General features: G+C 35.2%; 2 protein-coding genes across 2 annotated transcripts; one reads left to right on the top strand and one right to left on the bottom strand.

Annotated features, from left to right (window-relative positions):
• Positions 1–279: 279 nt before the first annotated feature.
• Positions 280–1,302, bottom strand: LOC149546088 (uncharacterized). Its single transcript, XM_089793887.1, has 2 exons — positions 964–1,302; positions 280–870 (listed from the first exon to the last, which is right to left on the bottom strand). Exons 1-2 carry the CDS (start codon positions 1,300–1,302, stop codon positions 280–282), a joined length of 930 nt encoding a protein of 309 aa, XP_089650013.1.
• Positions 1,303–2,747: 1,445 nt separating this feature from the next.
• LOC149546087 (sugar transport protein 7-like) lies at positions 2,748–3,716 on the top strand. The gene is made up of 2 exons (XM_089794538.1): positions 2,748–2,988; positions 3,184–3,716. Exons 1-2 carry the CDS (start codon positions 2,766–2,768, stop codon positions 3,681–3,683), a joined length of 723 nt encoding a protein of 240 aa, XP_089650664.1. The 5' UTR covers positions 2,748–2,765; the 3' UTR covers positions 3,684–3,716.
• The last annotated feature ends 17,511 nt before the right edge of the window (positions 3,717–21,227 follow it).

The raw sequence follows: 21,227 nt of genomic DNA, 5'->3' as shown, positions 1-21,227 counted from the left end.
ATAAACAACTTCAGACCAGTCATCATATAATTCATGATATATTTATGACTAATCTACATCCGAGTAATTGCATTCACATATAAAGATAACAAATTAGAAACTTAATAATGTAATATCAAGTGAATAAGACTATTTAGATCCAAAGTTTTCAATAAACAGATGATAAAATTCTAAAAATCCTTGGTCATATCCATCAAACGGGATGGGAACCCACAAAATTTAGTAACTTTTAACAGTTATAAAACCAACCTCAATAGTATATGAACAACAATAAAGGTATTAAATCCGTAAAAACTTTATTCTAACGTATTCAGCTCTCTCCTCTTCGTTCATTATTAAAAACCCTTTGGCTTTATCAGGATCAGCCACAAAGGTGTCAAATGCTGCAATCAAATTACTAATACTAAGTTCATTGGTGGCTTTTAGTGCAGCATAGACATCTTGTAGATCTTTTAGCTTACGCTCTTCAGCCAATTCAATAAATTGAGGCTTGAGTAGGGTCTCATTTAGCTTATCGATTGAATGAGACATCCCATCCATGGAACTAGCCATACTCGCCTTCTTCCTCTTTGGTCTCTTGCTTGATGATGCTTCACGAACATGTTTCCCACTTGCTGCACTACACTGATTCGACATAGGAATATTCATATCTTCATTATCCAAATCAGCAGCAACCTGATTAGGTGTACGAATGTCCTCATAATCATCATCAAGACCAATACACTCATCCATATGGTGCCCTTCTTCTGTGTCTTGTGTTGTTGTCGCTGTGGCACCATCAGCCATGTCATTTCCCACAATCACGGCTAAGTCATTGTAATATTGAAATGACTGCCTCTTAAAAACTTTTGCATTTTTAAATTCTTTCCTCTGCATGTTGTCAAAAAATTGGATTACTCATGACTATCTTGATATCTTAATAAGTTTTTAAAAGAAAACGATACATTTAAAAGGCCATATTACCTTAAGCAGCTCTTCCCACACATTGTCATCGGCATCCATCGATTGTGTGGACTCATTCCATGCAAATCCACTAGTACTTTTTAGCTCTTTCATAATCCTATATCCTGTTTTCCAAGTTTTCAGCTTATTCTTGAAATTGTCCCTAGACAAATTCATGCTCATCTCTGCATTGAACTTCCGTTCAATGGCTATCCATGCTTCTTTTTTGAATCCTCCCTCACCTTTTCTACCCAAGGTGACTTGTTCATGCAGCAAGTCTAAGAACTTCCTCTCCATGCATGGTTTCCAAAACACCTTTTTTGAAGAAGGTGTATCAACGAATTGAACATCATTGTCCATGCTCAAGACTCTGTTTAAATAAAAAATCTATCAACCAAAAAACATATATACAATTGCAAAACAACAGTGATGCAGATACAATGAAGAACAAACCCAATACTAGGAATCTTATTGTGTTATGAGCCTGCCATACATACTTGGTGTTATTTCATGCTAACACCTTCACTATGATAAGAAGCTAAGTAGTAATAATAATTGTAAGTTTCAAAAAATTAACCTTTTCTAGTGAATACGAGCCTTTTTCAACAAGTAACAAAGATCAATACAGAGATGCTGCTCACTCACTACACACCCACAAAATTGGTAGCTGAAATGTGTTGCTTGGTTCCTACAAAGTCCATGGAAATGTGGATTTAGCAAAGCGTGCAGCAGAAAGCATTTTCATGTTGGAACCAAAACATGCAAGAGCCTATTCACTGCTGGCAAATGTATATGCTTCATCTGGCAGATGGGATGATGTAGCCAAAGTGAGAAAAATGTATATGCTTCTACTGATTTCTTTCCATTGTTTCTTTAGGATAATTTTTGTTACATTGGATATATGCATAGAATATATGTAGAATCAAGCTCAGTGGGTATTGGGTAGAGAAATTTTAGACTCTGGAGATCTATCCTAAGTTTCCACTGACCTTAAATCTGACTATCTATAGATCTTGTAAAATGAGTGGATCAAGCAAGGCAAACAAAATCTGGCAGATTGTGAAGTTGCAGCAACTTGTGAAGAAATGGCACAAGTTGGCCAATACCCACAAGGAAACATCCACATCCATTAATGGGGGCTCTCAATGGAGCAGTAGAAAAGGTTCTCCTACTTATGTTCCAGAGGGCTACTTGGCTGTCTATGTGGGAAATGAGCTGAAGAGGTTCATTATTCCCATGAGATAATTGAATTTTCCAGTGTTTAGAATTTCTTGAGAAGGCAGAGGAGGAGTTTGGCTTCAACAACAAGGGGGCTCTCAATCTTCCATGTGATACTATTGTTTTTTAGCATCTAATGTGGATGTTGGAGAAGGATGATGAGGCCACAAAGAATATGAGTTTGGAGCAGTTGAACAACTTTTATCGCCATGAAACAGACTGTGGATTTGAAGCTAAAGTCTCTAACAGCAGTGCAATGGATAATTTTGAACTTCAAACTTCAACTCAGAGATCATTTTGTTGATATATTTCAAGGTCCCTATCATAGCTTATATACAGAAAAGTGTTTGTCATTGACAGAGCATTTGAAATGAAACCTATAAGCAAGATCTGCAAGAACATATGAAACAACATCAGCACTATTATTGGCCTGCCAACATGTTGCCTGCAAAATATCAAAATCTTGTGTGTCTTTTCTTTTTATGTAATCTTGACAAAAAGAAGTTGAGACAAAATGATTAGAATATTAAGTTTTATTGTGAAATCTCAAGTTATATTGGTTCCTCTAAAGAACAAATTGTCCACAACTCGTACTGGCAATTTGCATGCCAACGTTTAACATTTTGGCTGGTATCAAGCCATTATTGTTCTATGCTCCTATGCTATTCCAGAGTTTGGGACTAGGGGAAAATTCTTCTCTCTATTCTACTGTATTGACTGGAATTTTGCCCATGTTTGCTGGGCTTTTTTCTATGGTCACTATAGACAGATGGGGCCGCCGAGCCTTGCTAATTTGGGGAGGATTTCTGATGATAATATGCCAGGTATGGGGATGAATCTTTAATTTTTAATCTGATGATAGCATCCTTTTTAGGAAAAAAGATTTCTGGGTAGACCAAGAACAGCTCTAGCCAAGAATTTGTTTGTTATAATTAGAATGGAGACTGAAACCTATAGTAGTATCACTAATAGCAGTATTGCACACTCACTAGTAATTTTATTGTTCTATCTGTTCACAAGCAACATTGGGCATAATATTGGGCTTGAAGTACAAAGCAGACAAAGAGCTTTCAAATAACTCGTTGGAGCTATTGGTAATAATCATTTGTATATTTGTTGCTGCATTTGGGTGGTCCTGGGGCCCTCTTGGATGGACTGTGCCAAGTGAAATTTTTCCATTAGAGACACGGTCTGCTGGACAGGCGATAACTGTGTCTGTGAACCTTCTTCTAATGTTTGCAATGACTCAAGCCTCTCTACCCCTCTTATGTGTTTTCAGATTTGGGATCTTCCTATTCTTTGCAGGTTGGATCTTCATTATGACTGTCTTTGTATATCTCTTCTTGCCAGAAACCAAAGGTGTGCCCATTGAAGAAATGGTTATTCAGTGGAGAAAACACTGGTTTTGGAAGAAAATTGTGCCACCTATTGAAACTGAAGAAGCTAATGAGAAAATTGAAGATCCCCTAGAGTGGATTCACAACTTAATTTGGGAGATTTCTTCCCGCCACACTGCTCACTAGATGCTCAATGGAATATGATCAATCCCCACATAATTGTCTCCTTGTTCAATTTAATTCAATAGTGCAAAGATGTTAAGTTATTTTTGTCAGCTTGCTTGGAAGTCCTCTAGGGCATAATCTCTACCCACCTTATTTTGTTTTGTCCAAAGATGTAACCTCTTTTTGGAGCTCAATAAGTCCAATTGGTAATGATGTATGCCTACCTTCCCATCTGCAAGACTAAAGATGTAAATCCCTTTTCAGGTCAGCATGTCCCATACGATTTATCTGAAGATGTAACCTTCCCCTTACTTGTGTGATTTATCTAAATGAGAGTTAAAAAGAGCTCCTTTAGGTTGTTGGCATTCTTTGTTTGAGAAAGGAAGACACTATTCACGATGAGAGAGAAAGGGATAGGGAAAGGAAGAGAGAGGGAGAGAAGGAGAAAGTGGGAGGGAGATTAAAATTAATTGAATATGAGAGGAAGGATCATGGAGCAGAAATTTTAGAACAAACTTACTAATAAGAAAGTTATTATAGGAGGATCAAAGATCATAAAAATTAGGACTGAATGTACCAAGAAGGGTGTTGTTGAGCATGCTAATTTGGGTGCTGTAAAAAAGGAAGAACACATATTTGCGTTAGAATCTATTTGAAGCTAAAGTCTCTAATAGCAGTGCAATGGATAATTTTGAGCTTCAAACTTCAACTCAGAGATCATTTTGTTGATATATTTCAAGGTCCCTATCATAGCTTATATACAGAAAAGTGTTTGTCATTGATAGAGCATTTGAAATGAAACCTATAAGCAAGATCTGCAAGAACATATGAAACAACATCAGCACTATTATTGGCCTGCCAACATGTTGCCTACAGAATATCAAAATCTTGTGTGTCTTTTCTTTTTATGTAATATTGACAAAAAGAAGTTGAGACAAAATGGTTAGAATATTAAGTTTTATTGTGAAATCTCAAGTTATATTGGTTCCTCTAAAGAACTAAATATTTGTATCAGAACGTATTCTCTCATACTTCAAATATATTAAAACTAGTTATTATAGAGGTGCAAATTGTTTTGATAAGAAAACTTTTTAAAAATGAAAAAAATATCAATGTGCACTTTGGTTAGTGAATTGGTTGCTAGTTGAGAATCGAGTACACAACAATGAATATAATAAATTTATACAGATATTTGAATTCGAACTCTCAATGACATCAACCTAAAATTAGGAAATAGTAAATCAAGAACAATTTAATGAAAATAGATGGATTATGTCCCATGAGATTCCTTCTATATCTTGTGGTTGATAGATGTATCTACAAACTATTTTCTTGCATTAGAAAGATTCATGTAACAAATCATATAATAAGATGTAAGCAGTTTTTTTATAAACACTCATCGCCTTCTAGGTCAAACCGTTAATGTCGTTAATCACACTAGATTAATATCATGGAAGATAATGCTTATATCACAGAGAATAAACTGAAAATTATCATCATTATTCAGATCAACAGTGATTGGTATATCTATAGATACGAGTATCAGCGATAATAGGCAGATTGTTATTTATATTCGTTCAACAAGGGATCAATCTACATATAAAGGCAAATTGACGTTGACAGATTGATCATAGATCAAGATTCATATTATTGAAATTATCTCTCTCTGAATTAAGAAATATATTGGAGACTCTTGCTGTTAAATATATTTTGTGTAAATTAAATTTGAAAATCCGCTTCCCTTATTAATTTGATCAAAGCAACAATGGTGATGTTTTTATAGGCAAGGAAGTGATGAGAATTTGGTGGATGTCCTTGCAAGTATTGAGAAATGGTTCTACTAAAATCTGATTCTGTATACTTTTGCTGAGCTTTAGGTTTTAGATGAGGATCATAATCTGATCTGAGTTTTAATTTCCTGTTATCTTCCTATATTTAAGTTTATATATTATATAAGTTAAGGATTGTTTCCATAGCTTTACTTTGCATGTTAGAACACACTAGCAAAACTAAAATAGACTAAATTTGAACTTCTAACCTTATACAGCTAAATCCATCAGGTATTCAAACAATCAGCATTCATGTTTTTCTACATCAGCCAGTACAACTTTGTCTAGCTTTGATAGTTGAAAGAACAACAGCCAGCTATGAATGACTACTCAATGATCTAGAACAAATTTAGCTAACAGCTGGACAGTAGCAAATCATCCAAGTGGTATTTGCACCTAGATGATACCTGTACATGCACAGGTTCAGTCATATCCCCAAACATAGAAGTCTTTATCAAGTACAGACTTGAAGTATAGGACATAGGGAGAATACATACTCATGCTCGACCAGCTGATACTTGCCATGACCTTCGATTGAAACAATGTGTCTTCAGAGGCAGACTCAGAGTGATTATATTTCAGTTACTTGATATCTAAAGTCTTATGTGTTGGCCCATCTATTAAGTTCTAGCAAATGTTATTCCTTGCCTTTAATATTTGTCAACCATAATTTTATCTTCAATCATAGGGATGCCAAATGTGATGTGATCATTAAAATGGGCTCCCTTGCACCATGCCTAAAAAATTGGAAATGTGTTTCTCATTTTGTCTCCTTATAAAGATGATTTTGAATGCAGACATTCAGGATATAAGCAGGCAAAATAGTGGAAAAGGCAAGAAGCAGCAAACAAATGAATGGAGGACATAGCAGCAAACAGTGCATTATCTTTCTCATAATCTACACAACTTCATCAATATAACTTCATAGCATCATCAATAAGTAATAAATAACAATATCATAATAAGAGAGATTCAAATTCAGTTTGTGTAAGAGCATCTTGTTTCTATCACCTCCAAGATGTATTCAAGCAGGGATATGTACAAAAAGATGGAAGTAATGTGTATGATCAAACACAGAAGAAGTTCACTTGCATTAAAGAAACAATTGCATCAAGTCAAGATGGTAAAGGGAGAAACAATCATAACTTTTTTCGTGAAGAATTTAGAGTACTATTGTAGATGAAAATAACATTACGTAGCATTCAAAAAAACTAGAGCTTTCCATACAGCATTAAGTACAATATATTTGAGCTTTCCATGTGGCATTAAATACAAACATGCCATATTAAGATCGAGCTCTATAATCATCCCACATCCTTTTGGCTATATCATCTCTAAACTTCCCCCAATCATCTTTATCACGTTGAGTCATCCCATATGTCTCAAGTATTGGTACATCTATCCCCTCACGATCATCTTCCTCTTCAATGTCAACTTCAGAAGGAACACCATCCTCTATGGTAATGAAGTTGTGTAGTATGCAACATGCCAAAACAATCTTAATTTGGGTCATGATTTGATATGATGTCGCATGTCTTAGGATAGGAAAGCGCTGCTTCAAAATGCCAAATGTGCGTTCAATTGCATTCCGAAGCGATGAGTGGTGGTGGTTAAACAACTCTTGTGGGCTATTTATTGGGTTTGCCCTCGAGAACTCTTTTAGATGGTAACGCGTGCAGCGATAACGTGCAAGAAATCCAGGTACATTGGGATATCCAACATCAACCAAATAATATTTTCCTACATAAAATAAAAATTGATTAATATAACTTTTTAAAAATTGTCATATGTAGTGGCATATAAAAATACATGACATACCAAGGGGAACTACCAACTGATCGGATCTTGATAGGGCTGAAGCTAGGACACGACTATCTGCAGCTGATCCTTCCCATCCAGCAAGGACATATTGAAACTTATAATCAAATGAACACACACCCATAACATTTTGAGACAAGTTTCATTTTCTATCACGATATGGAGCTTGAGTGTCAACATCGACTATGACTGGAATATGAGTTCCATCAATTGCTCCCACACAATCCTACAGTAAGAAAACTTATAATCAAAGGGACAGACTTATAGAATTTATAGTCAAGGAAACAAAAGTGTGCCAGTAGGATATGTACCTTGAAGTACGGATCAAAACGGTCCTTCCCACTAATTTCTGGAAGAGTGTTTGGACTAGGTGGCAAGAAATAATTGCTATGGAGTGCCAAGATTGCCATCAAAACCCTATGGAAATATCGGCTTATTGTCTCTCCCAAGTGACCAAAGTTATGAGCAATCTTACGATTCCTCAGATTATGGCCAAGAGTATGGAGAAACATCACTAACTGTTCTTCTAGTGTTAAGTTCAATGTATTTTTGATGGTTCCTTTTTCCCTAAGAATATCAGCTAGATGAAAGAAGGCTTGTTTACTCATTCGAATTTGATCATGGCAATCAGTTTCATTCAAATAGATAATACGCTTATAAAAGGGAATCTCGTCTCTTTTGCGCTTACATCTTGCTTTTCTGCCTTCTTGTGCGATCGCTGCTATAGATGCAACAAAGGCTGCAAGACCAACAACAAGAGCACAAAAAACTCTTCTCTTCTTAGCAATGTGTCCTAGAACGTGTTTATTTTTCATTAGATCCATTAGCAACCTAAAACCAATGTAGAGACACATTCATTAGATCCATAGAATTTGTAAAAATACAAAAAATCATACAATCAACAACTTTGTGAGAGTGAACATTAGAATTCAATGATGAATATAATTAAACCAGCTCTTATTTGAAAAGAGAAAAAATAAACCAGTAAAAGTGAAAAAGATGGAACAGAGAATACTGTAAATTTGTGTTGTGAGATGGAATGGAGGGTAGCTCACTATAGGCTTAGGCAATTGGCTCCAGATGGAGCTATTATAGAAAAAGCAAATGTTGATTCGTAGGAAAAAGGATTCATACATGCATTGATACATTCTGATCTGAGCAACTTGGAATGCTGAAAAGGATGTTTTACTATACAGTTGTGGTTGACAGGGAAAAAAAAGAAACAATAAGCATAAATCTAATAACTGGAGGTCAATTATAGAGAAATCATATTTTACTGTATGGTTGTAGTTGATAAGGGTCATGTTTGATGGGATTATGTTAACTTTGTTTTGAATTAGCTTTTACAATGGGTTTTTTATATTAAAGAAGGGGATATAGCTGATACTCTTCTTTCACTGGGTTGTTTATGTTTCTTATTGATATTGTTTAAATGTTTCTTATTATAAAGATAGATTTTTTATATCAAGAAAGGGGATATGTGCTGATAGTTTCTATCAGTGCACCATTTATGTTTCTTACTGTTGCTGTAATTTTTATTTTTTAATCTGTGACTTGGTTATTCTTCTTTTTATAATTAAGGAACAATCCCTGACTTTGTGATTGCTTTAATATAAACATCATATCAAAACTACTATAATATGATATCATTTATAATAGCCATCCTGGTGCATGAGTCTTTAGTCATCAAATAACAAACTTTGTGAACAGTTTTTCAAGGTTTCAGCAACTGGGTTTTAATGGAGTTTGTGCATAAATGCAGTGAGAATAGTACACCACTTCATTATAACTTTAAATGACATTATTGAAATTTGTAGACAATGAAAAGGTCATGTCGTCACTGTAGTTTTTGTTTAGATGGAAGAGCTCTATCTTCCATTGGTTTGAGGCTGTGGTCACAAGATTAGTCTATCTATTTTAATTTTTAATCTCATTTGAGCTTTAACCATGTATAATCAAAAATGGGAAACAATGGAGCATCGCCTAGCTAAAAGAAAGTCTAAAGATTACAAGAAACAGGAAATTAATCCTAAGAAAAATGAGGTGAAATTAAACAGTCACTCCTGACTATAAAGTTACTTGTTTTATGGCGGATTTTCACTCCCTTAGCTGTTCTGTGAATTAAGTTTTAATGGCAGTCATGGATAGCAAAGAACTAGCATAAAGCATAGCTTCCAAAAATAGCATAAAGCATAAGAACTAGCATAAAGCATACCAAAAATATTTAAAATTGCTTTTTGAAAGTGTCAGATCTGAGGGACAGCTGCAGGTTTCCAGGACATTCTAAAATATGACAGAGTTTGGTGAGGGTCCTAGGGATATCTCAGCATCCCCTTATGTCTTCATTAAAGAGGCTGATGCCTTGGAAAACCCTCTCAGGAGGAGAGGATCAAGAGATATCTCTGTTCTATTGATGGTAGGAGGGGCATGCAAAGACATATCTCAAAGACATATCTCTCTACCTTACACATCTTCAAAGGTTGGAGCATAAAACTTTGAAGTGAAACAATACAAATGCAACTTTTAGCTTAAAGTCTTTTACATTACATAGGTTTTTCATTGCAATAACTTAGATTGGTTTCTCTATTTTGAAGGTTTGTTTAACAACTTTTTCATGTTTGACATCCTATGTGATGAATCACTGCAAATGTTTCAATACATCAAATGAAAACACAAACAGATTTATTCAAAAACTTATCATCCGCACATCCCAAGCTTACAGGCTTACTATCTAGAGAAGAAAAAACACAAACAGTTTTATGCAGAAACTTAAGCATGCAAGTCTTCCCCACAACACCATCCCCTGCAGTCATGCACTTAATAAACCTTGCAATACTCATGTTTGGCCTTTACTCTTCAAAAGACCCAATGTATTTGTTTAAAAATTTCCTTCACTAAAATGACCCCAAAATGTCAGTTCCCCACAATGCACCAGACCTACAACAGTTCTGATAGCAAAGGCCAAAAACAAATTCAGTTTTATACAGTTTTTGTCATATTCCACTACCACTTTTTGCCTTACAAAACAATTTGACAAGGCTTTTCCCTTAGAAACAAATACCCTCTTCACTCTTCTTTTCCCTCAAAATCTAGTAAATATCAGATAGCACCAATGACGCAGAAACAAATACCCTCTTCACTCTTCTTTGGGGATGAACATGGGGAATTTTTTAAGAACAAATCCCAACCACATTGTTCTGGCCAAACACTTATATTGGAATCGTTTCCATGGTGCTGTCTCATACCCCTCATTGTACACATGGGTTGAAAGTTTTTGTGTGTTTTATAGTTCCGCCCACAACAAGATTTAGGAAATTTAAATCATATATAAGAAAGCCCATCTAACGTACTTTGCAACCAGTCCCAGTTCTAGCTGTTGGAAAACATTATCATTATAGTAATGCTCAATTAAAGACATTTGAAATTCAAATCAACTATGGAAGGAGGATAAATTCATGGCAGCTCACCCAGATTTCTCGCCGTTTCCAGAAAAGAAGGTTCAAGTTTGCAAAGAAATGGTATGGAACCCGTTGAGAAAGCCCTACCCGCTGATGAAGATTGCAACCAAACTAACTCGCCTCCTCACCTCTGCTATAAACCTCTGCAACCTGAAGAAAATGACGAATCGTAAGGAGAAATGGAGAAGTAGAACCCTCGCGACCTAGAAAGCACAAAACATAAACACATACCTGGTCGAGCAAGCAATGGCAACGGATACATTCGAGCGGGAAATGAAATAGCTCCTGGCGGATGCGAAAAATTATCGCTTTCAACAAATATCATATGCCCATTTTAATAAAAATTGAAATTAAAACGGGTTTATGGCCAATTCCAAGTATTTTGATGGAAGACGAAATCCACGAAATGGAGTATAAATGAGGATACGAAATCCCATTTTTATCAAATTCTAATTCGTGTTTTGCACACCCAAATGGTGGATTGAAAAGTTTTTAGAATACGGAATTCTAATTCCACCTCAAATCCATGATCCAAACGGGCCTTTATAGTGCTGAACATTTTACCAAAGGTATGGATGACACATTTATGTCGATTTGATTATGAAATTATGTATACATGTCTCAAATTTTTTTGATGAATAATTCATTTCTATTAATAAAAATGTATTAAGATTACAATTCACATAAAAGGGCCAGAGGATACAAGATCACTCTACAAATAAGTTTACATGGCTGCAGCCGAAATCAGACACTATTCATTAAAAAAAACACATATAGAAGACAACTGGAGGCAGCCAAAGCAGTGCCCCAAAATTTTAATATTAGAGTACACTATTTTTTTTCAATTTTCTATAGCATTTTTGAGTTGGAAACCCAAATTAACATTACCTTTCAATTCAATTTAGTCTGATATTATATAATCAACCCCATTTCCACCCTTACAATCGGACATTGAACAATACATATACTTTAAGTATTATAGAACAAAAGCTCTTTTAAAGCTTGAGTCCCTACCTTGTGCAAGGGTTACAAGTGAAAGAATGCCTTGATAATGTTGCATAACATTAAGCTAATAGCTAAGAGCAAAGACATAAATCAAGTTTGACATGGTCTTTCTTTGTAGAAATATTGAATTATGGAAAAAAAATATGTTATTAAAAATATATAAAGATTATTATTTCTTATATACATTAAATATATGAATTTGCATTATGAGTAGCAATTACAAAAATAAAAATAAAATATATATGAATATAGATTTTTTCCCTTAATGAAAATAAAAAAGCATAGTATCAAATAAGTCTTATGCTTATGATAACTTAATAAAAGGACATTTTTTAATTTATATTTTTTTATCATAATTTATATCTAATAACTATATTATGATTAATTAATATTAAAAATATGATCTACTAAATTTTATCTTTTGAAATGATACAATTAATAGGGGAGAGGACCCAGTAGTTGAGCGCGTTCCAATAGTTGTGATAGTAGTTGTTAACTTAATACCCATACTTGTTGATTTAATATCCAACATTTTTGACAAGATTGTATCAATGGATGTGACTTTAAAGTTGTTTTTGTTAATGATAATTACCCATAAGTGAATGAAAAGTGTCTCTTTTTTCAAAAAACAACCAATAGTGTGATGCCACGTCAGCTGCACAAGTATGGGGGTATCCAATGCACTATGATTGGTCTCACTTTTTTTTTGGGCTGTTTTGGACACTTTGACAAAAAGCATGCTGATGTGGCATCATATTTGATGATGTGGCTCTGAAACCTTAGTTATAAGCAGGGGACTTGCCAAGTAAGCTGCTATCAAAAAATGAGAGTTATTTGAAATTTCCACATAGGATTTTGAGAAGCACGAAGTTAGGGTGCACAACTACTGGGTCCTCTCCCCTAGTGAATCTATAATTACCTATGCCAAAAAAAAAATTTAGCTGTAATGTTTCATGCAAATAATGATTTGAATTGTTAAATAAAATGCATTGTGCCTCATTTTTATATAAAGATAATACTCATATTTTATTATTTTCACTTAATGACAAAGTCGATTTTTTGGGCTGGGTGGAACAGTGCGAGAGGGCATTCGAGTCCTATGTTCTTTTATCCCGAGCAAGAAGAATTCTGAGTACCAAGCCGAGGAGCCCACCGAATTTGACCTGTGTGGGGCAGGTGAGAGTGAAGTTGAACGAGTAATGCAAGACCTAGAAGTCTTTAATGGCGGAGATCGAGAAGCTTTAGTCACAAGGAAAGGCTTAGGGTTTCGGCATCGAGCCCCAGGATGCAATGGCATTTCGCCCAAATCATCGGCTTTAAGAAAGGTACTCTCTATTTTGTTGCCACTCTGTAAAATCTTCAATGTCGATTTCCGATGGATTATGAGGAGGAAGACGAGAAGGACGAGGAGCAGGCGACAAAACAAGTGACAAACTCAGGCATGCTTATGGCTAAGTTAGATATGGTGTTGCAATATGATGATGAGAGGAATTTGCACAATTTTGATATGAAATTGCGTCAGGGTTTGGACGCGGGACCTGAAGCTGAAGGTGAAACCCTAGCAATTTTGCCATCGAATGCTTGTCCCTTGATGTGCTACAGATCTGGCCCTGGAAGAGCGTGTTAGTTTAAAGCCAAGGATGTAAAGGCATTTCAAATTTTAGGAAGAAATCTCTACTAGCGGTCGTGGTTTTGAGGAGATGCACATCTGAAGAATCGCTCAAGCTGAGTGCAGAAATTGGCAAATCCTGTAGTTTTAGCAGAATCTGACGGCCGCCATTTGTGGAGCTTAGCTTGATAAATAACCAGTTTTCTGGCATCTTGTGGTTAGATTTAACAGCGCTTGAGATGCCTCAGGTTGTGGACTTTAGCGGCAACCAATTTTTTGGTGATTTGTAGTTAGGGTTTTTCAATCATCTGTCGTTGCAACAATTAACTCTATCTCATAAGGGATTTACTTCTCTCCAAGTGCCTATACAAATTACTGTATGAACAGTGAAAGCTTATTGTCAATGATCTACACTTTAATCAGATTCAAGGTGCTCTTGCTATTTTAATGGCTACTGTGCCAAAGCTTTCTTTGCTTTTGCTTCCGTTTCAGAGACTTTGAAAGCCATGTTACACCTTTCAATTGGAGGAAGCCATGTTATAGACGCAAGCTTCCAACACAACATTTCACAGTGCTATGAAAAACATTCCAGAAATTTGGAAAGAAGTTTCCAGAATTTAATTTCAGCAAATTTTTGTATGGATAAATCAATTTTACCCCTAGAAAAATAGGCGTCAGCCAATCAAAATTAAATAATTAATATGTAAAAATTAATTTAAAAATAATTCATTTCTGAACTTTAGAAATAGGGTGATTGTAGCTATTCAAATTAAACTGTACACCACAACTGGGAACATTAGTTCCCTGCCTTAGATAAGGCAGGGACTAATAATAAATAAATAACTATAAAACAAGTTATAAGCTACGCAAAAATCAAATTTACTATGTATGTTTCTAATTTTGTGTATTATATTTTAAAATAATTGTAAACTAATATATATATATATAGTATAAAAATATCTAATTTACAATATGTTATTAAATAATGTAAAAATACTAAATAAAATATTATATCACTTATAACAGATTTTTTAATCATTTGTTAATAAGTTGAATTGTAATTTTTTAATGAGGGTTTGGTTATTTTAATGGATTTTAACAATAATATAATTGTACAAAAATTAATCTATAAATAATTTATCTTAGATTTTTTTTTTAAAATTAAATATTTGTATCAATTTAATTTGTATATGATAAATATTTCAAATCATAAATTAATCATGGGATATGTTAGAGGTCTAGTTAAAATAGATAAATTGTGTTTAAAGTAATATGAATGTATAAATATGATGAATAAGTGAATATAGTTTGCTAATGTTATAATTTATTAATTTATAAAAACAATTCAAAAAATTGAAACATAAAATTAAACTCCTTTGATACAAAATAAGATAAAACAAATTATCTCCATTAAAAACTTCCTATTTGATCGAAGTACAACACATCTAATGTATAGCCTTGCTCCACAAAGACACTTCTATTACCCCTATCCAAGACCTATCTAATGATTTATTACATTTTTATCCCCCTTAACTTCAGCTCAAAACATGACATGGCTTACACTATTGATAAATCCTATAATTTTTGGCAATCTTTAAGTGATGTAATTTCTAAACTTCATTAGCTGAAAAATATTCTTGATTTAAACATAAAAAGAATGATTCAATCAAGCTATAAAAGTCGACAACTATCAACTGATCTTTCATTTAAGACATGATTTCTACGCAAACACTCTAAGATGGTGACAAAGTAGTGTAGCTTTAATTTTTTCCACTTATTAGCTTTTGTGGGTTTTGTAGCTCTTTATGATTTATCATGATTCAAACTCACATCTTGAAACACTGGAATGTGTGATACTTAAGCAAATAAACATTTTAAGTATCTAACATTAATCTTTTTACTTTCTTGTAATCATTTCTACATTTTGGTGATCTTAATATTATAGGAATTTGGGTTAGAAGATCTATGGTGAGTCCAGTTTCACATACAAGATTATGAAATGTCCCTTTACTGATTTTTTATGATATTTCCAGCCTCAAATCAGAACTTTAAAATCAAACAACCAATATTACAAAGATCTGCCAATTTCCCAATAAAACCCAAATCGGGTATGTCCAAATTAGTGCCAAAAACTTCACAACTTCACAAATTATTAGTAAATCTGAAAATGGACATTTTTACAGAAATTTCAGCAGCATAACAGCCTACAAAATGACATTTCCAGATTTGTATAGCCCTTACACAACAGATCACAAATGTAGGGCAAAACTATGCTCAATCGGGCTCCCGAAATTAACACAAAAATGCCCGGAAACACCACAAAACACTCATAAATTATCTCAGAAGTTTAATCACGACCCAATACATATATTCAGCTCTATTTTAACATCATAAAGTCTGAAATACAGCAGTAAACCAAACTGATATGAAACACTCAACTGAAAACCCAAATTCAAACCAAAAACAACCTCGAAAACACCCAAATCGGCACTATTCAACACAAGGGCAAACTCTGTATGAGCATGCACATGGAATGGCTTCAAACTCCTGTCCTTAGCCTTCCTAGAAACCTGCAAACTCTCGTTCTTGGGTCTCCTTCTCCATAGGTTTGGCAGCCTCTGAAGAACAACAAAAAAATTAGCAAGAATCAAGATGTAGAATGTGCCCAAAATGCCTCCAAACCCCTTTTAAAGAGGGCATAACCCTAACTCACGTCCAAGAGGGGTTAATAAAATATAATTTAATAATAATTTTTATTTATTAGTCCATTGGTTTCCAAAGATTAGCCTCTTTTTCCGAAATTTTACCTTTTTGGAGCCTGCTTGCCTTAACAAAGTTTATTTATTTATTTATTTTAATTATTTGAATAGGGGACATGACAAGTCCTCCCCTCCCAAATATTGCTTGTCCTCAAGAAATGAAGGTTGGAATTCTCAAGAATATGTGCTCCTTCCCAAGTTGCATCCTCTAGTGGTAATCCTTTCCATTTGACCAAATGCTCTATGATGCTCCTATTTCTCAACCTTTTCTCTCTTGTATCCAAAATCTCTTCTGGTATCAAAACTAATTTCTCTTCATCATCAAGAGGTGGTAATTCTGTAGATACTATGGTTTGCTGGCCTAGAACCTTCTTTAAGCAAGATACATGAAAAATATTATGTATTTTGCTGTTTGGTGGGAGCTCCAATTCATAAGCTACCTCTCCTACCTTCTTGATGATTTTATAAGGCCCATAGAACCTTGGCTTGAATTTCTCTGCCCCACTTCTCTTCAAGGTGCTTTGCTTATATGGCTGCAACCTAACAAATACCAAATCTCCCACCTCAAAAGATCTTTCAATCCTTTTCCTGTCAGCATATATCTTTTGTTGGTTTTGTGCATGTTGTAGATTATCCTTGAGGGACCTTATTATGTCTTGGCTTTGCTTGATGAAATCACTTGCTGCGGGTACTCTAATATCGGAAAGTATTAGATCAACAAAGGAAAGGGCATCATAACCATAAAGAGCACGAAAAGGAGGCATACCAATAGACATGTGATGAGATGTATTGTAGCAATACTCCCCTAGGTGTAACCATTTCACCCAAGCATGTTGTTGATTTGAAACATAGTTCCTCAAATATCCTTCTATCCATTTATTAACTATCTCTGTTTGTCCATCTGTTTGAGGGTGATAACTAGTACTAGGAGTGAGTTCAGTTCCTGCCAAATGAAAGAGCTCCTTCCAAAAAGAGCTGAGGAATCTACTGTCCCGGTCACTAACAATGTTTCTAGGCAAACCATGTAATCTAAAAATTTTCTTGAAGAACAATTCGGCCACTTGTGATGCCTTGAAATCAGATGTGATAGGAAAGAAATGTGCATACTTAGTTAGTCTATCTACCACCACATATATGCAATCCTTACCTTGAACCTTGGGCAACCCAGTGATGAAATCCATGGAAATACTTTCCCATTTTTGTTCGGGAATAGGAAGTGGCTGCAACAACCCTGCAGGAAAATTTTGCTCACTCTTGCTTTGTTGGCATACCATACATTCTTTAATGTGTTTAAGGACATCCTCCTTCATACCCTTCCATGAAAACCACTCTCGAATTTGCCTGTATGTCTTGAAGTATCCTTGGTGACCAGCCAAAGGTGTGTCATGAAAGGCCCTCAATATTCTCTCCTTAGTTTTTGACCCTGGCACTAAGAAGATCCTGTTCTTGTAATAAATCAATTCATCAACAACCTTGTACCTGTTATCATCCACTAACTTATCCAAAATCTTGGTGGCAAATGAATCTTTAGCATACTCTAAAATTATGGAGACTTTCCAATCAGCAGAGATAGATGATAAGGAACACAAAGTGGGCTTTCTTGAGAGAGCATCAGCAACCACATTATTCTTTCCTTTCATGTATTCAATATCAAAATCATAAGCTTGCAATTTGCTTACCCATTTTTGTTGACAATCATTCAAATCCCTTTGGTTCAAGAAGAACCTGAGGCTATTATGGTCTGTCTTTACAATGAATCTCCCACATACCAAATATTGTCTAAACTTATGAAGTGCATGCATGATTGCCAACATTTTCTTATCATAGATGGAGTACCCTTTCTCTGATTGATTTAATTTTCGACTCTCAAATGCTATTGGATGTCCCCTTTGAGTTAGGACAGCCCCTATACCTTCTCCAGAAGCATCGCATTCAACAACAAAAGGTAAAGAGAAATCTGGAATTGCAAGCACAGGGCATGAACTCATTACCTCCTTAAGCTTATCAAATGTTTTTTGTGCCTCTTCTGTCCAAACAAAAGCTCCTTTCTTTGTCAAATCAGTCAAGGGGGCAGCAAGCTGAGAAAATCCCTTGGCAAATCTCCTATAGTAGCTACACAACCCAAAGAAACCTCTCAACTGTGTAAGATTAGTGGGTGGAGGCCAATCCAAAATTGCCTGGATTTTTTGTTGATCAACCTGTACTCCTTTAGAGCTTATAATATGTCCCAAATATAGGATCTCTGTCAAACCAAACTCACATTTAGATAGCTTAGCATAGAAGGATTGCTGCTCCAAGATTCTCAAAACAATGTCTATGTGCTTTAGATGCTCTTCCCATGTTTTACTGTATATCAAGATATCATCAAAAAATACCAAAACAAATTTTCGAAGATGCTGACTGAATACTTTATTCATACAAGATTGGAATGTTGCAGGTGCATTAGTGAGTCCAAATGGCATAACAAGAAATTCAAAGTGCCCTTAGTGACATCTGAAAGCAGTCTTTTCCACATCTTCACTCCTCATTCAGATTTGATGGTAGCCTGATCTTAAGTCAATTTTTGAGAAGTATACAGCACCATGTAACTCATCAATGAGTTCATCTATGCATGGTATGGGATACCTATTTTTTACGGTCTTCTTGTTTAGAGCCCTGTAGTCTATACAAATTCTCATTGTACCATCCTTTTTCTTGACAAGTACCACAAATGATGCAAATGGACTAGAGCTAGGCCTTATGAATCCCATGTCCAGGAGTTCTTTAATAGTTTTTTCAATTTCTTCCTTATAACCTCTTGGATGGCGGTATGGGGTTGTTATAACTGGTTTGGCACCCTTTTCTAACTCTATAACATGCTCAAAACCTCTATCTGGTGGTAATCCTAGAGGAAAATCATTGAAAACTATACTATGCTTATCAAGAATATTTTGAATTTCAAAATGGAAATTACCTTGATTCTTTGGAGAGCTTGTTGGTTGGATTATGACTCCTACTGCCCATGTTACTTGTCCTCTTCGAAAAGTCCTCTCCATCCTCTTTGCAGAGACCTCCTTAGGTGCTCCATTCGATAACCCTCTCAATATGACTTCTTTCCCATTGGAATGAAATTTAAACTCCATAGTTTGATGGTTCATGTAATAGCCTCCGATAGAGTGCAACCATTGAACACCTAATACAAGATCTGTCTCCCCAATACCAACCACATAGAAGTCATCACATAACTCATAATCTCCTAAGGTCATCTTGAGTTGTTTCACCACCCGTGTGCAAGGCATAGTGAATCCATCAGCTACAGTAACATTGAATCCCTCAAAATCTTCTTCTTTAAGCCCTCTTTTCATAACAAATCCCTCATCAATAAAATTGTGAGTTGCCCCACTATCAAGAAGAACAGTCAACCTTTGCCCTGCTAGTACCCCTCGAATTCGGAAGGGATGGTATCTTGGGACTCCTGATAATGCTGCTAAAGTGCCATCCTTGCTGATTTCTTTTACTTTCTCTTCTTCTACCTCCTCCCTAGTATCATGAAATTCCTCATGCTCATCTGAATCAGATTCTGAAACAACTTCAATATAGTGCACTTGACCTTTCCCCAAACATCTGTGTCCTGGAACCCATGGTTCTCTACAAGTAAAACAAAGCTTTTTCCTTCGTAATTCACTCCTTGTCTCTTCATCTACCTTCTTTTTTGCCACATTTGTCACATCTTTTGGTGGTAGTGTTGGGAAAGTCTTTTTCTGAAAATTTCCCTTATGCTGCCAAAGATTTGGGGGTTTTTGATTAGTGATTGATTTCATAGGCACGCAAGTTTCAAGTTGCAAGCTTCTTTTGATAGCTTCTTGTAAGGTTGAGGGTGAGAAAGCCTTAACCAAACCCTTAACAGAATCTTCTAAACCATCAAGAAAAAGATAAACGATCCTCTTTTCACTCATATCAGGTACCATAACAGCCACTTTTTGAAATTCTTCTATATACTCATTAACTGATTTGGTTTGCTTCAACTTTGACAATTCTTTAAAGTACTCTTCATCATCCTTGAGGTCAAATCTATCTATCACCCTTTGACTGAAATCTTCAAATGTAGTTACCTGATCGTGACCTTGAGTAGTCATTCCATGATACCACCAATCATAGGCTGCATCTTCCAAGTGTAGACTTGCAAATTGAATAGCATCACTCTCTTTCATGGGGTTAAGTGTGAAGAAAGTTTGTAATTTTTGTAGCCATGCTCTAGCTGAAATTTTATTTGTTCCATCAAAAGTAGGTGCTGTAAACTTGCTTATTTTATTTTTGAGCTCTCTTCCACTTGTGTCATGCTCCCTCTTGTTCTCTTTCTTGGGCATCAAAGCGTTCATCATATCCACATATTCTCTAAAAGGAACTGAACTACGAAAGTCATCATCTAAGCCATTGTAAGTAGCTCTTAATGTAATCAAATTACCTGTAACCTCTTCCACTAGATTAATGGCTAGATTTGGTACTGGTGGCTCATCTGCAGGCAAGAAAATAGATTTGGTTGATTTAGATGGTGTGGATCTCCCATTTCTTGGCTCCTCTGAAGTGCTCCCTTTCTCATTAATAGATGCAATTCCTTGTAATTTTTCTGTCAATATTCACAAAGCCTCTCTAGTTTCCGCCAACCCATCCACTGTTTGCTTCTGAGTATTTTGGATGTCTTGGAAGAATTTCTTTGCCATCTCATATGGATCAACCATACTTTTTTCTTCCTTGGATTTTGTACTTTTGCTTTCAACTGGGGGTTTGATCAAAATTTTTTTATTCTTTTCTCGCTGCAAATATCTTTTTTCTCTTTCACTTAGTTGCATGCAATCATAAAATATGACATGCAAGATCTGGGTAGTTATCAAAACTTGACATGCAAGATCTGGGTAGTTGTTAAAACTGACATGCAACTTCTACAAACCCTCAGGCTGGCAAGATCACGACTCTGATACCACTGAAATGTCCCTTTACTGATTTTTTATGATATTTCCAGCCTCAAATCAGAACTTTAAAATCAAACAACCAATATTACAAAGATCTGCCAATTTCCCAATAAAACCCAAATCGGGTATGTCCAAATT

Source organism: Cupressus sempervirens, chromosome 7 (genome assembly GCF_028749045.1).
Source record: "Cupressus sempervirens isolate cs-2001-9-10 chromosome 7, ASM2874904v1, whole genome shotgun sequence".
NCBI lineage: Eukaryota > Viridiplantae > Streptophyta > Pinopsida > Cupressales > Cupressaceae > Cupressus > Cupressus sempervirens.
The sequence above is the reverse complement of the archived record's forward strand: the minus strand, read 5'-3'. Positions and strand labels throughout refer to the sequence as shown.

Bases quoted from the DNA above. Each gene is read 5' to 3' on its own strand.
- LOC149546088 (XM_089793887.1), bottom strand. From the start codon at position 1,302: ATGGACAATGATGTTCAATTCGTTGATACACCTTCTTCAAAAAAGGTG. The intron at 871-963 runs GTAATATGGCCT...GACAACATGCAG, and splicing joins TGTGGGAAGAGCTGCTTAAG to AGGAAAGAATTTAAAAATGC.
- LOC149546087 (XM_089794538.1), top strand. From the start codon at position 2,766: ATGCCAACGTTTAACATTTTGGCTGGTATCAAGCCATTATTGTTCTAT. The intron at 2,989-3,183 runs GGGGATGAATCT...GTTCACAAGCAA, and splicing joins GATGATAATATGCCAGGTAT to CATTGGGCATAATATTGGGC.